Below are 25262 nucleotides of genomic sequence, written 5' to 3'. Positions count from 1 at the left end.
ACTGTAACGGGGGGAGGGGGATATTGAGGTATCGGTGATGCCCTCACAGAACGATATCCCCCCCCACCCCCAGTCACTCACTCAGCCCAGCCCAGCTCGGCCCCACCCGCCTTCCAGGCCACCCCGACCAAACAGCCCCGGTGGCCTTGCCAAGCGGCGGCGGCCCTAAAGTGCGCCGGCCGCAAAGACGCGGCCGGGCCTAGCGCGCATGCGCCGGTGGGGGAGGCCGTCGACGCGGGCGCCGTCGGCCGGCTCCGGGACCGCGCCTGCGCACTGCGCGGACTGCGCTCGAGGCTGCCCCTGAGTTATTTATAAATGTCGGGCTGGGGCCCGGTGACGTAGCGAGGAGTCCGAGCGGCGTCTGCGAGCGCGTCGGAGCCCCCGCCCTCCCCCCGCTCCGGCTGCTGCGATGGGGAGCGAGGCGGCGGCCCGGGGGCTGCCGGGAGCCGGGGCAGCGGCGGCGGCTGGGCATGTGCCAGGCGCCGCCACCGCCTGAGGAAGAGCCCCATGGGCGGCGGGCTCCCGGCGCAGAGCGTGGGGCCCAGCAGCTGACAGCCCGTGGGCGGCCCGGAGGCCTCGCCCGGCCCGGCCCGGCGGCGGCTTCACCGTGCCTGGAGGGAGGCTGGCCGCGTGGCCCCGCGGAGCCGAGCCCCGCTCCCGCGCTGGCCCGCCCGTGAGTTTGGCAGCCGGCGGCTGGGGGGACCGCGCGCTCCCGCCCCGGGGAGACACGGGGCCCCGAGCTGCCTAGTCCGCCCCCCCCCCGCCAGCCTGCAAGTGGCGGGGGGAGCGAGCTAGCCCCCCCCCCAAGCCCTAGGAAAGAAGAGGGGAGGCTTGGCCCTGTGTTGCCTGCCCGGCTCCTCCTCCCCTTTCCCTACGCAGTAGCCAGAGAAGAGCCTGCTCGCACAGACGGAGGTGAGCTTCCTTATTCTCCTCCCCCCCCCCCACACACTCACACTCACACTCACACACGCGTGTCAGGAAGGAGAGAGGGGGCACCCTCCGTGGAAGTTTAGAGCAGAACAAGATACGTCTCTTGTTTTGCTACCCAAAAGAGGGGGGAAAAAAAGGGGGGGGGGACTTCCCGTTTTGGAGCGGAGCCAGTCCCTCTCCCCTCCAAGGGGTCAGGGCCCTTATGGAAGAGTGGAGCTGAGCTACCTGTATCAAAGGTTCCTACCCCCACCCAAGGAGAGAGAGTTGGGTGGGTGCCCTGTGTGTGGAAGTTTGAATATAGAATCCACTCCGTGTACCTCCTTCCTTTTGGAACTATCCCAGCAGGACGGTGGAGGCCATGAATAGCAGCAGCACTTCCCACTCTCTAACCCAAAGAGTCGTGCACAGAGGAGATCAATAGAGGAGGTGGGTTGCAAGCACACCATGGCGGGAAGTGGCTACACAGACCTGCGAGAGAAGCTGAAGTCCATGATGCCTTATCGGGACAACTACAAAGGCAACAGCCTGCGGGATCCTACAGAGTCCCCCTATGGGGGGGCTGCTGCTGCGGAGCGAAAACGCAAGTACCATGAGGACTCTGACTCTGAGCCCAGTGACTACGAGGAGGAGCAGCAGCAACAGAAGGAGGAGGAGGAGGCCCGGAAAGTCAAAAGTGGTATCCGGCAGCTTCGTCTCTTCAGCCCAGACGAGTGTGCCAAGATTGAAGCCCGGATTGAGGATGTGGTATCTAGAGCTGAGAAAGGCCTCTACAAAGAGCATACGGTGGACAGGGCCCCTCTTCGGAACAAGTATTTCTTTGGGGAGGGCTACACGTATGGGTCCCAGCTGCAGAGACGAGGCCCTGGTCAGGAAAGGCTGTACCCTCAGGGGGAGGTGGATGCCATTCCTGAGTGGGTGCATGACCTGGTGATCCGGAAGCTAGTGGAGCACAGGGTGATCCCTGAGGGCTTTGTGAACAGTGCGGTGATCAACGACTACCAGCCTGGTGGCTGCATTGTCTCCCATGTGGACCCTATCCACATCTTTGAGAGACCCATCGTCTCTGTGTCTTTCTTCAGCGACTCTGCACTCTGCTTTGGGTGTAAGTTCCAGTTCAAGCCCATCAGAGTCTCCGAACCTGTCTTGTTCCTGCCAGTGAGGAGAGGGAGTGTCACTGTGCTAAGGTAACTAAGTGGAGGGCCTCTGAGTTTCAGCGACTAAACTGAGACTCCTGAGTAGTTTGTTTGTGTAACTTGTTATCAATACCAAACATCAGCAAAAACTCATGCCTGAGTTGTTTATATAGCATCCTAGATACAGGGCTTTCCACTGTCTGAGTAGGAGGATTAAGGAAGGAAACTTGGGACTGAGGCATTATGGTCAGTGGGGGTCTGGCTGGAGCAGTGATTCAGCTCTGGGCAGCAGGCAGTGACACAGCTGGGCTTGGGAGGAAGACAAGCCCATATGCAGGGGCCTCAGTGAGAATATCTGTTCATGAAACATTGGCGGATTGAAGCTCGCTCCTGTCTACGGTTAGAATACACAGTAAGACATAAAATGGAGCCCCTGTCCAATAGCGTGTTGGTGGTAGAGCAGCTGATTTAGAAGCTAGGACTCCTGGGTTCTGTTCTGTTCACTGATTTCCTGTGCCTCTGTAAACAGAGGTGAGGTGACTGGCCTCATTTTTCTCTATCTGTATACTATCTGTATAGTGGGGATATTAAATCTTAGCTGCCTTTTTGTAGAATGCTCTGAGATCTCCTGTGAAACATAGTTTGCAAGTGCAAGCCATGTAGCACTTCATAACTTCCAAGCACTGTATAAACTGCATGCACAGCAGCCCTGTATGGTAGGTGCAGTAAGGTCCTGTCCCCTCGCCCCCCACCTTTTACAGGTAGGGAAACAGCCATAGAAGTCAAATGACCTGCCCAAGGTCAAGCAGCAAGTCACTGGTAAAGCCAGGATTGGGTCTTGGAAGTGCCTACCTTCTAATCTCTTTCTCTGTCCCCGGGTCACGCTGCCTCTCTAACAACATACTGAATGTTGAGACTGGCACAGGTAGCGGCCAGTTAAGTTGCATGTGGGGATTGGGGCACGTGGCTTTGTGGAGCAGGTGGGCTTTTAGGTGACACTGGAGGGAGGAAGTCAGATGCTGGGGCTGCATAATTTTATGATCAACTTTTATAGTCCTGAAGCTAAGGGCAGTTCTGCAGAATTCATTTTGACAGTCAAATACCCCTAACTTTTTCAACATTGCCAAAGGGAAGTATTTTAGCTATTCTGTTGTCTGAGTTGGTAAATGTGCATGCTAGCCGCAAAGCAGTCTGGGTAACACAGTCTCATGCTTTGGCTTGTAAAATTATTGCTGTGGGGGTCAGGAAGGAATTTACCCCTTCACGTACATACAACATTGTACAATTGACCAGGTGCATTAAAAACAGATATAGTGAGCACTTGCATTGCTTTTTATCTCTAAACTGCTGCACAAACATTAAGTAATTCTCCCAGTACCCCTTGTGATAGCTGACTTTCAGATCGGAGGGGATAGAAAATTGACATGTAAGTGGGCACAGCTCTCCGAGAGCTAACAAAATTCTACCTGCTTATTCCAGTGGGTGAATATTGGCCTGAGGTAAGGTACTAGAGACCGACAGGCAGGATAACCAGCCTTGATGGACCAGACGTTTGATCTGGAATGGTAAATCTTGCATTGCTGCAAAGCATTCTAACTGGACAGGTGTAAAAGGAAAGAATATGGGCCTGTTCCTGCTCCCAATTAAGTTAATGGTAAAACTTTCATTCCCTCATATTGGAGGACGTCAGCTCTGTACTGACAAATAACTTCAGTGGGTGAGACAAGCATAGAACTGAAACAAAAGATTTCTGAATAGTGCTTTAAGGATTTTTTTTTTTTGTTAATGAACCCCTTGCTGGAATTCATTTGCTTAATCCAAGATAAGAGATTAGTTTCCAGTAAAAATATATTTTAAAATAGGGATTATTTCTATTTAAATGCAGCAGTTAATAAATACTTAGCACTTACAGGACATTCTGCCAGAGGGATTGGTTTGTGATCCAGGCTGGATCAAAGTTGTAATGACTTATTAAAGTTGCCAGGTTAGAGAGAGAATGAACATGACTTGCAAGTCTTCTAGATCCTACTGAAGGTGATGCCTAAGATCCAACCCTCTCAGACATATTGAAGAGTCAGTTCTCCAAAGTGGAAGGGAGGAAAAATCCAAGTAAATAGTTCCTGAAGGCAGTTTCTCTGAAAACCGAGGAACTGTGTGGATAGAAGTAACATGCTTGTAAAAATGTCTGTGTGACTCAAGCATTGCTGTGTCAGTGGCTGTTCTCAGCAGGACTGTGTTCCTGGGAAGCCAGTGTAACAGCATTTCTTTGGCTGCATGTATTAGATCTATGTGAGAACCGTCAAAGAGTCTAGGGGATAAAGCTTCATCTCTCCCTCTCATTTTAACTCACTTCTCTACCTCTCCTTGTCCGTCCCCATGTCACCTGTACTCTGTTGTTCCTACTAATATCAACAGTCAATTTGACTGTCTTCCTGGCTTTCAGAGCTCTCTGTTAAGTTGTTTCATTGTCTGACCTTGTAGCCACCTATTCCCCCTTCTGCTCATACTGCTCGGCTAGCTAAGTATTCTGTCACTCTCTGCAGTAGAGTTTTTGGAGGCTTTTATTTTTTTTTGTGGGGCAGGAGAAGGGGTCCATCTTGCTTTGTCATATCCCTCCCTCCCTGTGAGGTATAATGGTACTTCCTCTCTCGTTTAAAGTTGACCTTTTTAAACCTCTCTTTCTCTCCAACTTTCAACCGATAGCTGAATTTCTTTTCCCACTAGGAAGACTAAATCAAGCTTGGTGTAAATACTATGTACCTTTAATTTCAATGCCTCTCTTTATAGGCTAGAGTAGTGCAGGTGATGCTGTTGACTACTGACTCAGCAATATTAGAGTTTCCTTTTTAAAGGAATCAGATGAGTACCAGCAGGATAGAACTAGTGTGCATGAGGCAGTGGGAATACAACTGTTTCCCAGTCTTTCTGAGGAGAATTTGTCTTGATGGGGGGAGAATACTTAAACTGCAAAAAAAAAAAAATAAAAAATTGGGAGCTACATTATATCTAACAATATATCTTGATAGCTACTGCTATATTAGCATGAATATTAGACTATTCGTAAATGTGCTGATCTTTGCAGGGTACAAAATTCAGCAAAAGGCAGATCTTTCTCCTTATTGCTAACAATGATACATCTTTCAGCTTGGGTCTTGAGAACAGATTATTAGGTTGCTATTGACTAGAGGAATAGTGAGAGATCGTTAACAAGAGATGTGTGAGGCGGGGTGGACACTCGTGAGCTTCATGAGCAATGCCCACATGAGAAGTCCAGCAGCTGGAGTTAGGTGTTATCTCTGAACTTTGCTGGGGTAGCGGAACTACATCTCTTGTATCAATCTTAGGGTAATGATGACCCCCACCCAGTCCCCATCTGGATGCTGGAAAGGAGAGGGGGGCTTGCTTTCTACTCTTGATCCCTGGCGCCTCCTGGCTGCTATGAGGGGAAGATCTCTAAGGCGCTTGCCTTCCCCATGTCATTCTTTGGGCTCTCCTCCTCCATATATGCTCCACTTCTTGCTGACCAGTTCTGAAACTGACAAGATGTTAGTTTCACACTCCTGCTGCTGGGCAAGGCTCTAAATAGCATAGGCACTAGAGCTGGCTGCAGACTCCGGATGAGCCTGCTTTCCTTGTAGTTGCAAGAAATCCTTAGTTGTTCAGGCTAGAAATTTATTTTTAAAAGAGAGCTTAAACTTCAGAAATTGGTGTAGATCCCCTTATCAGAGGAAACGTCATGTCAATGGCGAGTAGGCATGTGGATTTTTCAAGCTCTGCTTCAACCAGTAGAGTCCAATCAGCTGAGTCAGTGAGGGAGGGCTCTTTCAAAATCACTGATCACTGAAAATAGGCTGAAGCCTTAAACCCAATTACCACTGACTTGAAATCTCTAGATATGGTGATGGGGTAACATGCAAAGCACTTCTGAGACTGTCCAAATATGCTGGCATCTTCAAATGCACCCTGTCTAGTACGCTGGTGATTTGCACTGGCAGTATCAGGTACACCGCCTCTGTCTTTCTTCCCAGCAGGGGGTTGAGGTTGGAGCAGTGTGTAGGGAATATGCTCAGCTTCGGCAGAGATGAGTACCTCATTGCTCAGCAGCAACTCCTTTGATAAGGAAGGGCGGTGTCTGAGTGCAACTCCATTAGGAGCATTTCCCTGTTGGGGTGAGTGGCTCTGATATGCCCTCTAGACAAGGAATGAGACTGGGTTGCCAGCCATGGGCAATTCACTTAACCAGGCAGTGCCTCAGTTTCCCTGCCTAAAAAATTAGGATGAAACTTCTTATACTAGATGGTGTAGCTGAGAATCTCAAATCACTTCAGACAATAAATTAAGCCTCTCTTCACCCCTATGAGGTAGGTATTAACCTCGTTTTACAGATGTGTAAACAGAGGTTAAGGGATTTGACCAAAGTCCCAGAGGAAGCCTTCAGAAGAACCAGGAGTAGAATTCAGATGTTCTCACAAAGATATGATGAGGAATGAATGTTTGCTTTACAGCTTCAGTAGTAATGGTGTTGGGAGGCTCAGGGATGTAGCTGACTGACCTTGGCAAAACAGAAAGTGACGTTGTTTTGTCAGGTCTCGCCCTGATGATCATATTCAGAATGGAGTGACAGAGTATTCTCTTTTGCCATTTCAAATATAACTTTTATTTCAGTCTGCATAGAGCTTGGGCTGACCAGCTTTGGGTACTTATTGCTGCAGTCTTCTTGGCACATGCCTCTTGAAGCAGGGAGACAGAATATCTAGGTTTATAATCTTTGCACCAATACTTGGTGCCTGTCTGTGGCCATGAGCACTGTTCCGTCTAAGGTGTGCGCGTGTGCACAGATCCTAAACGCTGTGCACACGGCAAAACACCATGCGCACAAAAACTTGCACAGAAGCACAACAGTTTCAACAGAAATTTTTTGCGCACACGGCCCGTCAAAAATTAGAGGGAACATTGGCCATGAGTCCTGTTAGTTTCAAGTTGGCATTAAACTCCTCTGTGAAATAGGTTCCTGCCCAGCAAATAATCAGAACATGCAGCCTGTTTGACATCTTATGGAGTGTTCCCATTTAGAAATTGGCTTCTTCTCTTAAGTTAAAGGCATTATTAGGGTTCTATTAAGAACACTAATGTGGGTGATCTGAGCTTAATTGATTCACTGGAGCTTGAAGCAAAGATATTGAAACATAATAGAGCCCTGTAATAAGCCCACTTGCATAAAACACTTCTTAATTCTTTGTGATACACCTGAATAAAACACACTGATCTTCTCTCCAGAATTTATCTCAGTCCTAGAAACAATAGAAGCTGTATCTTGGAGGGAGTGAAAGGTAGCATTCTCTTTTGGAGAGGTTGGGGGAGAATTACAGTCTCATCTACTAGGTAACTCCATGCATGTAGAAGGGAATGTCCTGTGCCATCTATTCTTCTCTGGATAGACCTGCTTGAGTAACCTACAGCCCACTGAGACAGGCCATGAAATTTTAGAATGCTTACTGGTGACTACTGGACTTTGCAATGAGGAAGGCATAGTGTTAGAGCTTTGCTTTGGGGAGGGTATGCAATGTCATCCCACCCAGTCTCTAAGCACTTGGGAAATGAGAGCACAGATTTCTAAAAAGAAAACGAAAATAGAAGCCTCTTATAGAATCACTCAATTATGGAATGATGTGGATGCACTGCAGAATGTTACATTTTAGCTCCTCCCTGTTATCCAGCATGAAATCATTAACGCTAACCTTGCTGGCCAAGCTCAAACTTGCTGCATTTATACTATAAGTGCAAGCTGTCTGTATTAAGCTTTAAAGAGGAGATGGGGGAGAGGCCCATAGTATTAAAGAGGCGAGTTCACAAATGTATGATTCTGCTCTTTTTTTAAATCCTGGATACACTGATTCTGTAGTGTTTTCTCCTGAACCAGATCCAGTGCATGTAGTGCCCCACTCTGATCTCTACACTCTGTTCTCAAGACCCCTTAGAAATCCTTTGAATCCTTGAAAGCCCCTGCCATCTATTTTAGAACATTCTGAAAGGCTTTTATCTTGCCAGAAATGCCCTCTTAAGTCACATTCGGGCGTGGGGTACTCTGGGCTGGGAAGGGGATTCAGTCTGTGCCTCCAGAATGCTCTAGAAGAAACCAAGCGGGAGAAGCATTGGCATGGTGTGTTCCCTTCCCTCCCAGTCTGAGTTGGGTTTGTTTCTTACCTTCAGTTAACATCATAAGAATGGTTTTATTTCCAGAAATTCTTACAAGGTAATTTGTCTAAGCAGATGTTGCCTGCAATCATCCATATTAACATAAAGTGTGGCCCTGCTCAGGGAAACCTCAAACTACAAACCTTGCTGATTGCACTGAACTCAAAACTATACTTTTCAACAAAAAGGCAACCATAAGAACAGAATTCTAAAGAGAATGTTGATACCTGTACTATTTGATAGCGCCAACAATACATCTCAAATGCTTCTGAATACCCATAGTATGTACCTCTTAGGACAGTAGCTTGTTTTACAGAAATTAGTCTAAAGATACATTAGTCTAAAGTCTAGCTAAATCATCTTCATGCATGCTTCTCTGACTGGGCCATGATAAATACAGCAGTAGAATCTCTCTGTGGTTACATAGGAGGGCAGTCTAGTTGCTTGCTTGGGGCAGCTGAGCAGGGAGTGGTTGTGGAATGCAGGGAAGTATCTGAACTTGTTGGGGAAATAGAAAGGTAGTCTTTCTAGCGCAAGGGCACTTGTTCTCTGACTCCTTGCCGCTCTGCTTTTCATCAGGCTAAAAATTCACCTGTGATCCCAAAGCCACAACACTTAAGGGAAACTCAAAAGGGAGAATAGGATCTTCCAGTAATCAGTAGCACTTGTCTACAGCTTGCCCGCGTTTATCTCCATTATAATTGAGATGGCTTTCTATGGAGGGAATTACATGGGAATATCCCTCTTGGTAATGTGGTGGTATTATGTTGCTCATTTAAATTCTCCTGATCATACTTCACTAAATGAGGTTGCTGACTTTACACGCTGCGGTCACACTTTAATTGTCACTTAACACGAGCCATAGATTCATAAATAATTTTCTTTTGATGTGTACTTACACACTGTGGCAGAAAATGACCAGGACCAGCCTTCCTGAACTTTAATATTATCAGCCTTATGTAATTTTTGCTTTAGTTTGTTTTTAGAACCGTGTGAAGTTTAGGAACTGCACCATGAAAATTAGAGTAGGTAGGCTACCCAGTGCTTGATTCTCTGAAACTGGGAATCATTTGCTTATCAGCCTGCTCATAGCTCTTGGTTTTTTGTTTTTTGTTTTGTTTTTACAGTGGATATGCAGCTGACGAAATTACGCACTGCATTCGACCACAGGACATCAAGGAGAGGAGAGCTGTCATCATCCTTCGAAAGTAAGTGTTAAAGCATTTTGGGTGATAAAGGAAGAAAGAAAAAAGTTGATACCCTAGCACTCTATCATTTCAGAACATTTTTAAAGGGACAGTATCAGGTGGTAAATCATTTGTTATAAAACACTAGATTATTCAACATTTTAAATCTTAAATATCTGATTATTTACTACACTAGTTTTGAACAATGAAAATAGACTGCCTGGTTCTGACCTCTTCTTTGTTACTGTAAATTTTTCGGTTCATTTTCTGACTCCTTCAAAAGCGTATTTTTTGTAATGTTTGAAAACACTGTGGAGGGTACGTTCACATCCAAACCGCTGTCTTTCGTTGGCTGCCTCATTTTTAAAAAATAAAGCCAGCCTTGTAAAAACCTAAATTTTTGGCCTCAATTTAAGGCCTGTTTACATGATCTCTAAGTACTGAATGACCTGACATGGTCCCTTCAAGTAGATATTGTCCATATCAATTTCTGTAGGGGCAACTTTCATAGGCAGAGAAATTCTTTTCCTCTGGGAGGAGGATGACTCATTTCCAACAGGGAAATAAAAATGCTGATGTCTGAGACGCATGGATTACAGAACTAGGCCTATAAATGGATTTTTAGGGATTGGCAGTGTGAAGTAGTGCCCTGTACATTTTCTCATCACCCATGACACTATCTTATAACACCATGTTATTCAATAGATGGCATTTATTCTGGCCAGTGTTTGTCCCTGTAGCTTTAAAGTTTCAGTAGCGGAGAAGTTAAATTAATTCTTTGCATGGAATGTGAGGGAGGTTCCCACACCTGAGCCATTATTTTTAAGTGACAGATCTGAGGAACTTTCCCCGATTGAGGTGTTGGTAGAGGAGTTATTGGAACAAATTGATAGATTAAACATTAATAAGTCACCAGAACCAGATGGTATTTACCCAAGAGATCTGAAGGAACTCAAATATGAAATTGCCGAACTAACAACTGTGTTATGTAACCTATCACTTGAATCTGCCTCTGTACCAGATGACTGAAGGGTAGCTAATGGTATGCTGATTTTAAAAAAAGCTCTAAGGTGATCCTGGCAGTTACAGGCTAGTAAGCCTAATTTCAGCCTTAGCTTCAACCAGTTTGCCTAAAGAACAAAGTTATCATACACAGATAAATGCAGTATGTTGGAGAAGAGTCAACATAGTTTTTGTAAAGGGAAATCATGCCTCACCAATCTATTAGAATTCTTTGAGGGTGTCAACAATCAAGTGGATAACGATGATATAGTGTATTTAGACTGTCAGAAAGCCTTTGACAAGGTCCTATGCCAAAGGCTCTTTCGCAAAGTAACTCCTCATGGGATAAGAGGGAAGGTTCTCTCATGGATCAGTAAGTGGTTAAAAGACTGGAAACAAAGGGTAGGAATAAATGGTCAGTTTTCAGAATTGAGAGAGGTAAACAGCAGGGTCCCCCACAGATCTGTACTGGGACTGGTGCTTTTCAGCGTACTCCTAAATGATCTGGAAAAAGTGGTAAACAGTGAGGCGCAAAGCTTGGCAGATGACACTAAATTACTCAAGATGGTTAAGTCAAAAGAGTTACAAATGAAGCTCACAAAAGTGGGTGACTGGGCAACAAAAAGGCAGATGAAATTCAATGTTAGTAAGTGCAAACTAATGCACATTGGAAAAACATCCCAACTATACATACAAAATGATGGAGTCTAAATTAGCTATTACCACTCAAGAAAGAGATCTTGGAGTTATGATGGATAGTTCTCCAAAAACATCCACTCAATGTGCAGTGGCAATCAAAAGCTAACAGTTTTAGGAACCCTTAGGAAAGGGCTAGATAAGACGGTAAATACGTAATGCCACTATATAAATCCATGGGGCACCCATGTCTTCAATACGATGTGCAGTTCTGGTTGCCCCGTCTCAGAAAAGATGTATTCAAATTGGAACAGGTGTGGAGAAGGGCAACAAAAATTATTAGGGGCGTGGAACAACTTCCATATGAGGAGCAATTAAAGACTGGGACAGGTCAGCTTAGAAAAGAGACAACTAAGGGGGGATATAATAGAGGTCTATAACATCGTGAAAGGTGGGAGAAAGTGAATAAGAAGGGGTAACAATACTTCCATATAACACAAGATCCAGGGGTCAACTGATTAAATTAATAGGCCACAGATTTAAAACAAACATAAGGAAGCACTTATTCACATAGTGCGCAGTCAACCTGTAGAACTCATTGTCAGGGGATGTTGTGAAGGCCAAAAGTATAACTGAGTTGAAAAAAGAATTAGATGAGTTCATGGAGGATGGATCCATCAATGGCTATTAGCCAAGATGGTCAGGGCTGCAACCCCATGCTCTGCTGTCCCTAAACTTTTAACTGCCAGAAGCTGGGATTGGACAACGGGGGATTGATCACTCAGTAATTGTTCTGCTCTTTCCCTCTTAGGCATCTGGCACTGGCCACTGTCAGAAGACAGGTTCCTGAGCTAGATGGATCATTGTGTCTCACCCTCTGTCGCTGTTCTTCTGTTCTTAATTACCCCCTTCCCCCGAGTATCTGTTGTTTTGTTGGGTCCTGGTAGCAGAAACAACACTTTTGAGTAATTTGAAAATACATTGAGGAGTCTTGTGGCACCTTAAAGACTAAAAAATTTATTAGCATATAAGCTTTTGTGGGCTAAGTGGGTCATAGCCCACGAAAGCTTATGTGCTAATAAATTTTTTAATTAGCGCGTAAGCTTTCGTGGGCTATGACCCACTTAGCCCACAAAAGCTTATACGCTAATAAATTTTTTAGTTTTTAAGGTGCCACAAGACTCCTCATTGTATTAGTCTGTTTCAGCAAAAACAGCTACCCTCTGAAACTTGAAAATACATGGCAGCCGCTGCTTTTAAAACTCGTTGTGGGGTCATTCCTTCCAGGGGGTGTCCAACTAGTAATTCCACTGTCAACAAATCCCCTTACGAGAAACGTGCAAACCAACGGAGCCCTTCTGGCTTAAAGTACTGGAAACCGAGAAGGAAGTAGACACAATGGCAGACTGCTGGAATTGCAGCCCAGGCGGGAGTGAGGCTAGTTCTCAGAAATCTGGCTCCAGATTCTCTGAGCTTTCAAGCAGCTTAGCTGGTTTCAAGGAAACCTAGCCTCATGGAAGATGTGGCGCAGTGCCAGTTAGATCAACTCAGGGGCAAAGTGAAGACTCGGACATCTGGTTAGAGAGAAGCCATGAAATGAGACCAGGAAAGGCAGCAGCCCTGAGACATTAGTGAGGCAGAATCACACCTCTGCCCTGTATCTCCACAAACTGAAGTAGGAGCAGCTGACAAAACAAGATCACAGTGGTCCCTTCTGGTCCTGGAATCTATGAAGTAAAGAGAGAGAAGCTATTGTGTGTTTAATTATAATGTATTGTACATAAACATGACAAAGCGATCCTAATAGGAATCAGAAGGCTGCTGCAGTTGAAACCAGCCAGGGTGAGAGTATCTGCTGCCAGAGAGAAGCAAAGCCAATATGGACTAGTGCCACTAGGGGTGCTCTCACAAATTTCTGTAGCTGTTGAAATATTTGAAGGGGCACGGGGGTACTGTGGGGCAGGATTGAGGTGCAGTGGCAGGGTTATGGGAGAAATGGGCCTTCCAGACTTCAGAACATAAGTGGCCATACTGGATCAGGCCAGTGGTCCTCTAGCCCGATATCCTCTCTTCGAGAGTGGCTGGTGATTTGTCTGTGCTGGAGAAGAGCATTGGGTTAACTAAATAGATTTAAACTAGCTAAACTGGGAGAAACCTATAATGGAGACCTGCTTGAAGTGTTTTTATCTCTTGCTTATGTTTTTGTTTAGTTCAATAACTAGATAGTGCAGCTTAAACAAAGGATGGTTTGGGGTTTTTGGGGGGGGGCGGGGGTTGGGGTTTTTTTTTACACTGCAGTTTAAATATATTTGAACTGGATATTAAACCAGTGCACTAGTCTATACTAGAAGAGGCCTAGGAGTGCAGGGATTTACATTTCTTGGCAGAACTGTGTTGGGAATGCTTGCATAACAGTGCCTCTAGAGCTTGTTTTTTTTGTCACTAAAATTGAATGCTCTTGTGTATCTGAGCATCCTACACTCTGCCTCACTCAAGGTTAGGGCAGGAGAGAGCACCTCACTCAAGGTTAGGGCAGGAGAGAGCACAATGAACTTCTATGCCTTTACTGAGTAAGATTCTGATAGCTACTTGACTGTCTGATGTGGTGAAGGATGCTGTTATATCCATCCTTTTTAGACAGAGTGGAATCCCCCTTTTCCCAGAGTCTTTATAGCACCTACCAGGCCTGATCCCTAAAATGCATATATACCACTTTGCAAAAGGGTACATTATGGACATTGCACACTACAGCTTATTTAGCTGTTGCATATCCATTGTAATGCTAAAACATCTGCTCCTTGTCGAACCTGGTCCGCATCCATACGCGGCAGGACTGCAGTGACCCTTTGTAAACACTTGCATTCCATAGTGCGGATTGCTATGGTGAAGTTTATCACATCCTGTATCACGTGACTGTTGCAGATTTAAATAGTGTGTTATGCAACCAGGAAAATAGCTACTTCCCCTTTAGGTAGTCTGTTGCTAGCATAATATTGATGTCATAAAGCACGTTCTTTCTGTAGGGTCTGCTTGGGTAGCCAGAGAATCTGATTCTCACCAAGATATGGCATGGGTGCTTAGCTTTAGACTTTGGTATAGTTAGGAACTAGTATATCAAGCCATGTGGTGAAGGGCCCAACTGGCAAAACTTTTGGGCTTGAGTCTTTGTTCCTGAATACGTTCTCTGTATGAAGCTCTAGATGCTCTGTACTTATTTGGCAGGGAGTGTAGAACAAAAGTATGTGTATTGGAGAAATGGTCTGACATTTGATCAGTTTTCTGGAATATTTTGAGAGCAGCATGATTACCAAGTAGGTCATAAATGCTTCAGTGCAGTTAGAACATAATGATATTTGCAGTGTTCCCTGTGTACTTGAGTGCAGGGCTGCAACAGCACCAGAAAGGGCTGGAATTTATCTTCAGCTTAAGAGGTTGGAGGCCCTCGGGGGCTAAAACTCCTAAATTTAAAAAACTCGTACCCTTTTTTATTTTTTTTTTAAGCATAGCTCTAACCAGGGAAATAAACAGTGTGTTAGTGCAACCTAATGAGACCTGCTCAAACGGGATTTGGAAGTAACTTTCAAATGACGACAGTTCAAGCTCTTTGTAATACTTCTTGTATATTGTACCCGTACGATACATTAGAAGGAACCTATGCTAAACAACATTAGTTTTGTATAATTTACTTGCCTGTGTGTCTGTCCTTTTTAGTGTCCTCTGCTGCCTAGCTACATTTTAAAAGACCTAAAAACTCAGAGGGCTCAAGCCAAGATTTTATGCTCTCTTGTAATCCAGTTAAAACTTTAAATATGATTGGAAATGCAAGTCTCAATTTCTGTGCAAAATGTTTTGGTTTTTTTAGTTCATTAACGTTAGGGGGTAGCTATATCGTCCCACACCCTCAGAAGCTTTATTCCCCCTGCAAAAATTGACTTTCATAAAATCATTTTTGTGTGAGCCATCATGAAGTGCTTGGGGGGTGAGGAAAACCGGAGGTTCTGTTGCCAAGCTTACGATGGCTGTCAGAACACTGATTATAGCATTCATTAATCAGAAGCAGACCACTTGTGCTGTGTTTGGCATATTTGTGAGTAGTGTTGGAATGGTAATAAACTGGTTCAGCATTGGACCTGCCATCGTTTCTGCATTCAGTGTTCTAACTAGGATTAGTTCAGAATTCTCACTTACTGATTTGGATCTGAATTCCAGTAGGATACTGGCAGGTTAACTGGACTCTTATTAGTCTGACAAAAACCTACTTCCTGTGTACAGTGCAGCTGGCAAATCTGCATACTCTGTATGGACATGCCTTATTCATGTGTCAACACATTATACGTGCAGCAAAGAGTAAGCTGGTGAGTGTTGGTGGAGAGGACAGTTTGCTCTGCAGCTGCAAACAACTTGTAATTGGAGTTTGAAAGGATCTGAAGTTTTTTTCCATACCCTGTCCAAATCAAGCTTGCAAAACTTAGGTTCAAGAATAACATCAAAGCTCATTTTCCCCTTTCTTACAACCCAAGCCCATGACCTGATTTTTAGCAAACTTCCCTTATGGGAGATGCACATTGTAAAATAATATTAAGAAGCAGCAGGAATCTGTAGCCGTCTTGCATCCTTTCAGTGCTAGGGCTTGGGTCCATGTTTGAAACTATGTACTGCTGAAGCCAAAAGCTTGTGTCTGTGCATAGCCGTGATGCAACTACATTAAGAATCTGTACTATTGAGTGTTCTGTAGGATAGCTTCTGCTAGCTGTGTTTCCTAGACACAAACACTGAGCCAGCTACAGTTGTGTCTGAGCAAACAGTGCTGTTGGACAGAATTGTTCTGTTTTAGCTGAACTGTGCTTGCCAGACCCTATTGCACATTGATGTAACTATTAGCGTGGTTCCCTTATAGTGTGGACTAGAGCTTGAATATTTTAGTTGAGATACCATGTTGCAGCTTGCTTGCTTGGACTCCCTTCCAGACCTTCACCTGATGACAATTGGATATTTTTGTTGTTAGAAAATCTCCAGCAAAACTCTATTGATGTGTGCAGGTTTGCTCTCCTGGTCCCACCAAGAGAGCTAGATATGCAGGGAGAGTACAGTGGTGGTGCTCGGCACTGCAGTATGGGAGTTTTGCTTCATCACTTCTAGATACTTTATCCAGGGTTTTAAGTTGCTGAACAGTCATTAACCCTCAGAATTAATAGTTGAGTTAATATAGGCCAATATATCAGACTGTGTACTAGATCCCGTGCAAACTTTTTTGAATAGGGAAGTGGGAGTTTGAAGGGGAGGATTGCAGTTTTTGTCCTGCTTGTCACTTAACCTTGCTGGTGGGCCTGGATCAGGGAATCTACTTCAGTTTGACTAGATAGAATAGCTACTTTGATGTGTCAGCGCTCTTTGGAAACACTTGTCTTTTAACATTCACAGAACAAGACTAGATGCTCCTCGATTGGAAACAAAATCGCTGAGTAGCTCTGTGTTGCCACCAGGTTACACCTCTGACCGTCTATCAGGAAGCAACAGGGACCAGATCCTGAAACCAAAGCGGTCGCATCGCAAAGCAGACCCTGATGCTGCTCACAGGTAGGATGATAGTTTGTGAAAGTGGTGATCTGGCTCCAGTGCTTCTGGTCTCAGTGAACTGCAAAGTTTCGTGGCATGTTGCAAAACAGTGGTAAATGCCACCCACCCACCAATCAGCCTGGTAGTAATCACAGTTGCTAGAACAGCCCCTTTCATAGGCCTTTGTGTGATTCTTGCAAAGATAATGCAGCATCATTCCTATAATGCTATTGTGTAACAACTTAACCTCTGTCCTATTTAGTCCGGCTTTTTTTTTTTTCTTGTGCATTAAAGTTCTGCTTAAGTTTTCTCCCCTTTCCTGCGTCAGGGTTGCTTACTCCACACATGCTTTCTAGGCAATATAGGTCTGTTTAATCAAAACTGTTTTTTTTAAGAGCCAGACCTGTAAGCTTAAAGCTGACTTTGGATTTTAAGCTGTTTGTTTTATTTCTTGTCAAATGATTGGCAGGATTGAGAAGCAATAGATTCAGCTTCCTCTTGATAGTGCACTCATTCAGAACAATAAAGTTTCCCTGCAGCTAATTTTGACCTTTATTGCCAAGCTATTATGTACAATGAAATGAATTTTCAAAAGGATAAAATTTCACTGACAGGGAAGAGTGGGGGTGGGGGTATTTAATTCGTGATGTTTCTCATACCTGCTGTGGGCCCAATCCTGCATTCCTTGCATACCCAAACTCTTGGTGAACTCTTGCAGGATTTGGTTTCAAGAGGGATTTGGACACTGACTCCTTCCTGGAAGTGGTCCAGTTAGTCTAGCAGTGCCAGAAGCTGAGCCAGTCTTTTAGAGTGTGTTTATGGAATCCTGTCCATAATGAGTTTTCACCTGTGACAACAGTGATGCATTTGGCCTATAGAATGGTTTCTAGCCAGGAGTGATAACTCCTATAATAGAAGAAAAGGGAAAAAATGTTGGCACATTTCAATGGTGGTGCAGAATCAGATGCCCCATGTAAAGTCTAACCAGTATTCCTGGTACTCAGGGGTGTCTCTGAGCCTTAGCAAGGGTTAAGACTTCTTCTCAACATCATGTAAAACCAAAAGATTGGCCTGGTTTCATGGCTTGACTACAGCAAGGTCCAAGCCCATGCTGCAGCCAGTCATTTGAGGGGAGTCTTATTTGTGTAACATCCCACTCAAGTCCCAGACTAACTGTATGAGCATAAGCCAAGAAGAGAAACACATCTACAAATGTAGCGTGACCTCTAATGGTACTGCAAACTAGTGTGGAGTAAATGTACAACATAAATGCAATTGATCATACAGAAAGAACAGTTTTATAGAACTGCAGGAGTTGCTATGTCAGTACAACATGGGTGGTCATGGGGAGGTTTTCTCCTTAACCTGAAAGTTAAATTCTTACTCTGTCACTTCTGTCCATCACTGTTTGCATCTTCTAAAATCAAATGGGCCTTTCCCCTTATGTAGCCTAAAAGATTCTAGTATAGTACATGCATTATCCATGGATGTCAACATGATGCATTTGTTATGAGGACAATAGCTATTGCTGTACCGGATCAGATGATTGGACCGTGTAGTCTAGTATTTTGCCATTGACTGTGGCCAGTACCAGATGCTTCGGGGGTGGGGAGGAAGGTGGAGAGAGAGAGAGAGCGAGCAAGAAACCTTGCCCCACAAAAACAACCCTCATGGAACAGTAAACTAGCTCCTAAAAGAGCAAGGGAATAGGGAGTCCTGCTCCTATTAAAAACCATGGCAAAAATCCCATTGACTTAAAAGGGATCATGCCCTTAATGCTGACGTTCTTTACCTATGCTTATCACGAAGGGAGTCTCCCATAAAAGGGGTAAATGATTGGTACAATCAGCTACACCTAAGAAGGAATGGCAGAGTGGTTGCATAGTTTGGTAGTTTCTCTTGTAGTTTAACAGCTTCAGTGTAGGACAAGAGTAAATAAAGAGCCTTTTAATAACTTGTGATGTAGATTCAGAAAACAGGCATCAAATACAGGCAAAATGCTCCCCTCGGCATTCACGTGGCTTTATAGTCTGCTGCTTTGCCTGTGTTGGACTCCACAGGAGTTCTGTACTTGTAGGAATAATGCAGCGTTGGAAGTCCGATCGCCCACGTGGTCCATTTGGTCAAAATATTCAAGAAACTGTAGCTTAAATAACACAGCTAGTCTGAGACATCTCTTAAATTCTCAACTGGCTGTCTGCTCCAAATGTTTCTCTTCTTTTCCTCAGGCCGCGGATTTTAGAAATGGATAAGGAGGAGAACAGGCGCTCGGTCCTCTTACCAAAACATAGGAGACGGAGCAACTTCAGCTCTGAGAACTATTGGCGAAGGTCTTACGAGTATACAGAGGATTATGACGAGGAGGAGGAGGATGGAAGTCCAGCCCGCAAAGTTAAAATGAGGCGACATTGAGGCATGAGCTTTCCAGAGTCTCAAAGCTGAAGAGATTGGCCTCCAGTCTATGAAAACTCCCTCTCCCTTCCCTCCCCTCTCCTCCCCACCCTGGCTGTTTCTCATCTAGCTTCAGTTTTGTTGTTTCCTTTCAGGCTGAAGAGTAACTGGGAAGGATCTGGCTATTTGTTTTTATGAATGGAGTTATTCTGAGGCATAAATATTGGTGGAATGTGTAAGGTGCCACCTGCAGTTTCCAAAGGGGTGTGTCAGACTGGCATCCCCTCCCTCATGAAGTGGATATTGTTCATGCTGGACCAGGCAGCCTGGTCTGTGTTCTTGAAAACACCAAAAAGTTAACTGTTTTGTTACTGAAGATTTAAGAAATTAATTTTTCCTTTGCTTTGTTTAACTGAGTTTCTTTTTAAAATGTTCTAAATATCTTGTTTGACCCCAAGAGTTGAAACTCTTCGTAGCGGCCTCATACTCCATGCTACACCAAAGGGCTCCTAAATTTCCTACGTCTGCTATTACATAGTTTGGGTTTTTTGTTTTTAAAGGTGTCCTGCAGCAACTGGAAGTTTTGAAGCTTTGCAGGCACCTCTTACTGCAATCGATTACAAAGTATTTAGGATATTTGTTGCACTTTAGTAACAGTTTTTAATGCCGTATGCTTCCCTCCACTTCTCCCTCAGCTAGTTTGGGCTTGCAAGCATCTTGTTTTCTGCACTGCTGACTAGAGGGTGTATCCTCTCTGCAAAGGCCATACATAAGCTCTTTCTCACATCAGTGGTGGTTTTGAGGGGCTCCTCAAGGAGAGAATAGGCTTGTTTGAAGGAGGGAGGAATGTTGGACTTGAAGTTGCTCCATCCACTTGACGCTTCTCGCGAACAGCATCATTACAATTGTTCAGAAGTATATTGTGTTTGGGTGTGTGGTTTTGTTTTGTTTTGTTTTTTTTAAATCTCTGGATAAGTGTTTTAGCTGGCTTTATTGAGGCCTGTAAAGCTACGGGACTGAGATCCGTATTGGCCCCCTAGGCCTTTGAGTCTGAAAGTGTGTGTGTGTGTTGGATACATGTTTTTTCCTTCTCAAAGCTAGAGAATAGCCAGAACAATGTGTAGGGCTAGCAGATCGCACTTGTGAGGGAATGTGACTTGGCAGCACCCTGGGAAGGGCTGTCTTTATGCTGGCTGGCATCTTGGTGGAAGTGGATCTCTCCCTTCTTGGTTCAGGAGGAAAAGGATCCAGACTGTTATCTCTGGAGTATCCTATTGGAGGATGCTTCAGAGCATTGCAGCAGCTTGAAGAACCTCTCAGGCTTCTCAGCCACAAAGATGTGCTGATGCATAGCAGAAGTATGATATTGTCGCCCCAGTAGAACTAGAAGACTTGGGGATGTCTGGGGGGGGTTGGCCTTTTGAGGCAGGAACCCTCTGCTTAGGTGTCAGATGCCTCCCAATTATCTTGCATAGCACTGTCTGTTCCTAGCCTCAACAAGTATCACAACTGGTCTGTGTCCTTCTTCTATTTACTGAGAGACACTAGGAATTCCGGTGCTGTGAGCCTCTTGACCAACTACTTAAAGTGCTGAGAATAAGATTCCTAGAGTCCAAGGAGTTAATAGGAGAATTTAGATATTCTAATATGTTTTTCTGATCATCTTTTCACATTCAGTCTGCATTATCCTGGCTTGAAGCCTCAATGAGTTGTCAAAGTTTGGGGTCTAATAACTTATTTAGTACCCTAATTTTAATAAATAAACATTAACATTCTCTCCTCCATTTGATTCCATGAATCCAAATGTCAGCGATTGCAAATATTGGTCTTTATTTTTAAAAGTTTTTTTTTCTTTTTTACAGCTTTACCTTCCCTAAACTTTTTTTTGGTAGTTTTCTTTGGTATCGTGTCTTGAACACTAGCTATGGTCTATGTACTTTACAATAAAAAGATCTAATATATTTTGAAACATGTTTGTGCTGTCATGAGGAGTTTTCAGTCCAGAAACCAAGCATTGTTCCCTCGTGTCCTGTTTGTTGGAAATCTCGCATGTTTACTAACCATCTGACTTCAGGTGTGGTTCTCCTACCCCAAAATGTACAGGTGGTTCCTCTTGAATGCTGAGACTATTTAAAACTAGATCCACCATTGGTCACAATGCAAACAAAACTACTACAGCCTTCAGTAGAAGTTTTATCTGCATAAGGATTACTAGACCTAGGGTTGTCTTTTTGTGGCAGATTGTTTTTTTCCTGGTTAAGAACTTCAGTTGGCATCGCTCAAAGTTGAGAATAGTCTTTTGCCAGCCCTTTTTAAAAAAAATAAAAGAAAAAGCTCCACCTCTGCCCAGAGTTCTAAAAGTTCATGCTTCTGGCTGTCTTTAAAGCGTAAATTGCATTTGAAAATAAGCTGTTTAAATTAGACCTGCTATTGCTCTGTCTCCTTGCTTGTTGATGAGAATAGCAATCCAGTTCCAAGACCAGCTTAACAATCAGAAAGGAAAAACTCTTCCCTTTCAGTTTCTCATGCTGGATCTGCTGCAGTCTTGTCTATCTATTGCTGGCCTTGTGAATGTCACTGTTTTAAGATGGTGACTTCTAGCAGGAGGCTGAGGAATGGTTTTAATTAGAACACACTTGAATTCACACTTTAAATGCTGCTAAAATGCCCTGTGTGCTTCTAGGGTGCTGTGCTGAGTACATCATTCTTTTAAATAGTAGCATTCTGATTCGCTTAAACGTAGCTCTGGCTGGATAAATAGCAGAAACCATAGTGATCTGTGCCTCTATTTCCTCTTTCCTGTGACAGTCCTCTTATGATATGCAGTGCCCCCCCCCCCCAACACGCTACGTTAAGTCTACCTCTGCAGTAAGGATACTGTGTTCTGGCTCCTCAACTTAAAATGAAGTTGGTTGCAATTGTGCCTCTTTTGTGATGTGATATTAGTGGCTCCCAAATCAGCACTTGATAGAGCAAGGTTTGCTGTGTGACCCAGATGGGAATGAGGTACTGGATTTGTCTTAAAGGAGCTCAAGACCGACTAATGCATTATGTAATAGAGGTCTCTCCTCTAACATGGTACAAATGACACCTCATTCTGACTCTCTTATGCATTCTGTGTAGACAACAGGTACCTTTACTTCAGATTTATTTTTGTATTCTTCAGTGCAACTTTTTCCTGTTTTCCATCATTGCTGTTTGTTCAGTTCTACAGGTTTTGCTCAGTTGGTCAGGAAAGCCTTTTAGCGTTGGTCTCAAAGTCTGGTTGTGGGTTTGTTTGTTTGTGGTATTGTTTTTTTTTTTGTTTTGTTTTGTTTTTTAACTGACTGCAACATTGATGCATGGAGAGATTGGGGCACAACTAATTGGACTCAAGGCATCTTTCTCTTTAGGCCAGATGTCACCCTGTGTATTGACAGGCCATCCTCCCCAGTTGTACAGATATTTTATATAGACACACGTATGTATATCTGTAGATACATGTTTTTTAACTCTTTGCACTGATCATCACTCAAAGTGAAACCTTGAATTTAAAAAAATGGAGAATTTACATTTTCACACAGATTTAAATGTCTGCTGTATTTTATTTGATGGAACAATGGCTCAAGGTGTTAGTGACACCCACATGTACTCTGTAGCTGGCTTGCAGTGGCCTATGGGGCTGCTTGCAAGTCCCACATCAGACTTGCATTCGCTCTCCTAACCTTGAGAATGTCCAGATGTGAGGCGAGTTCTGGCAACTCCGGTTTGGTTAATAGCTGCCCCGGTCCCACCTCTTTTCATCTCTGGGGTCGGGGGGGTGGAACTTGGGTCATTACCAGCTGCTCAGAAATGGAAGATAGAGCTAGGTGACTTCTAACAAGGCCTTATTCACAGACTTGACCAACTTGGCTTTAAAATCTTTCCTAGTCTGGTACAGTAATGTTGTCCAAATTCCTCTCTGTAAAGCTGCATGTAGTATGCAGAATTCATTAAACTATCATCTAAATCAAAGACACAGTAAAATTACCCCCCAAAACACCCCCAAACCTCGACCATGACAGCATTTTTCTTACCTAAGGAAAGTCGATGCTTTTTGTTTCTCTGCAAACAAAGGCTGGGGAGGAATTTTTATTTTTGCTACATGTGGCTATATGTAGCTGAAATGAATCTGTTCTAGTGGTGGAATCAAAACTCTCAGCCCATTGCATGGGCTTGGTGTGTCCATAGGAAGAGTGTGAAAAGGTTTGCTAGTAACAGAAGAGAAGTGTTAGCACAGGGATTTCTTTAGATTCCTTCTTAAGTTTGATGCTCTAGGCAGAACATTGCTTTGCTTCTTAAGCATCTGGCAACCTCAGCAGTTCCACTTAACAGCATCTAGGTAAATTACACAATGGTCGGAAGATGTGGGTTGGCACATCTGGCTTTTACCACCTGCTAAATTCTAATCCAGCTGTTGTAAATAAATTGAGTTGTGGCACACACGAGCTGTAATCCAAAGGCTTGGTTCATCTTGAAGGTTTGCCTATGAGTTGATATTTTGGCAACTGACATGCACGCTTCTGAGTTAATCGATCAGGGAGCTTCTACTGTAACATTCTCACGCACACGCAGGCGTAATCTTTTGTTTCTTCAAGTTCTCAAACTCTTTTCCAGGGTTCCTGTGTAGGGAAAGGGAAGAGCTCTATTTCTTGGTTTTTAATGTTGTTAGTATGAGACTTTTTGATAGCAGTGCTCACTGGAGATGGGTCTAAACCAAAACCCCCAGTTCCAAACAGCCCTGAAATTTGGGGGAAGTTCAGAGCAGGACCCGAACTCTGTGGCTTGGACCCACCTCTAGTGATGTGTAGTTTTATATGCCAAATGCAGTTTCCCTTTTTGAGACCGAAAGGGAATGCTAATCTGATGCTCTGACAAGCACCACAGTACCCCTTCTCTCATTTCTCCCCCTTCCTCCCCCCACACTCACGCTCTTAACAGAGTTCTGGCTGACTTAAATTTTCTTTTTTTTAAAAAAGATTCTAACTTTTTGTTACAAATAAATAAAAAGTGGCAATATTTTTTTCTGTAATTTTTTCATAGGAAAGCGTTGTTTGTAACAAAGTTGTACAGTTCTGAAGTTTGAGATACAAAAGAAGTACTGTGTGGAACGCTGTAAATGGGGCAGAGATTATTTTATGTACAGTACCATGGGGGGAATCTTTTAATTCTGGTTGATTCTTAGGAAGAATTTAGTTCTTCACTGTCAGGGTTTGGAATTTCATGGATTTCGTTTTTTTTTCTTGTATAGAATGCTGCATTTAATTGAATAAAAGCAGAAAGCATCACTTGACTGTGTGGGATTTTTTGGCGGAGTACACTTCAGTTCTGATCCCAGCTAGGCTGCTGACTTGCTGTGTTGTCTACAATGAGTTGCTTAGGCTCGTACTGCTTCAGGGAGCCTAAGGGAATAAATGCTCTTCAGTTGAAGTCGCTGGTACTCAGCTCTTCTGAATATTGGGCCCTTAATCTCTGGGTTTGTATACCCATATGTGGGGAGGAAAGGAGAGAATATTACTTATCTCCTCTACAAAGTAGTACTTTCTAGATCCCTGAACAAACAGTATCATACGTGCAAAGAAGAATTCATCCGCTCTGGTGCTGTGCTAGAATCTAGACTTGGAAAGGTCCTTTTTGGTGGACATGAATCGTTCCCCCCGCCCCCGTTGTACGTTACTAGTGCGTCTTGTCACAATGGGACTTCAACACTTCACTTCTCTTGGATAGAATGTGCCACGGCCTACAAATTGCTTGGAAGATTGTTTCCATTCTCTACTTATATCCCATATAGTAAAGTCAGGAAGAAGAAGAAGGAAAAAATAGATGGGTGGAGCACTTCAGAAGTGCAAGAGAGCTCAGGGACCACACAAGCCTGGAGGGAAAGGGAAGGGCAAGGTCCAAGGGAATCCTCAAATCAGAGGTGAGCGAGCCACTCCTAGTGGCCATGTAGTTGCTGACATTCTTTTCAGGCACACTTCAAGCTCTAGGCAAAGTCTTGGGGTGCCTAATGGCAGCTGTGCTTGCTCCCCCCCATTCAGTCTGGAGGGTCCCAGGTTTATAAACTGGGAGTTGCTGGTGGTGGATCTGCTGTGGGGCCACCTCATGGCTTGTTCTTTTTAAGATCATTCTTGGTTTGGATGGTTTAGCCCAGTCCTTAGATTATTAGTGAGAAGTAGCTTTTTTTTTTTTTTCCCCTTTACCTTTTGCGGTACCC

At 44.1% G+C, this 25262-nt stretch overlaps 1 protein-coding gene across 4 annotated transcripts; it reads left to right on the top strand.

Moving 5' to 3' along the window:
• Positions 1 to 268: 268 nt before the first annotated feature.
• Positions 269 to 24336, top strand: ALKBH5 (alkB homolog 5, RNA demethylase). Of its 4 annotated transcripts, none has more exons than XM_073361813.2 (5): positions 269 to 673; positions 1276 to 2114; positions 9386 to 9466; positions 16505 to 16660; positions 18868 to 24336. In XM_073361813.2, exons 2-5 carry the CDS (start codon positions 1375 to 1377, stop codon positions 19049 to 19051), a joined length of 1161 nt encoding a protein of 386 aa, XP_073217914.1. In that variant the 5' UTR covers positions 269 to 673; positions 1276 to 1374; the 3' UTR covers positions 19052 to 24336. The 4 variants fall into 4 exon arrangements, with proteins under 4 accessions (XP_073217914.1, XP_073217917.1, XP_073217915.1 ...); XM_073361816.2 differs by having other exon boundaries at positions 1273 to 2114; XM_073361814.2 differs by having other exon boundaries at positions 269 to 912.
• Positions 24337 to 25262: the final 926 nt, after the last annotated feature.

The sequence above is a fragment of the Lepidochelys kempii genome, chromosome 10 (assembly GCF_965140285.1).
Source record: "Lepidochelys kempii isolate rLepKem1 chromosome 10, rLepKem1.hap1, whole genome shotgun sequence".
Classification (NCBI taxonomy): Eukaryota; Metazoa; Chordata; order Testudines; family Cheloniidae; genus Lepidochelys; species Lepidochelys kempii.
The sequence above is the reverse complement of the archived record's forward strand: the minus strand, read 5'-3'. Positions and strand labels throughout refer to the sequence as shown.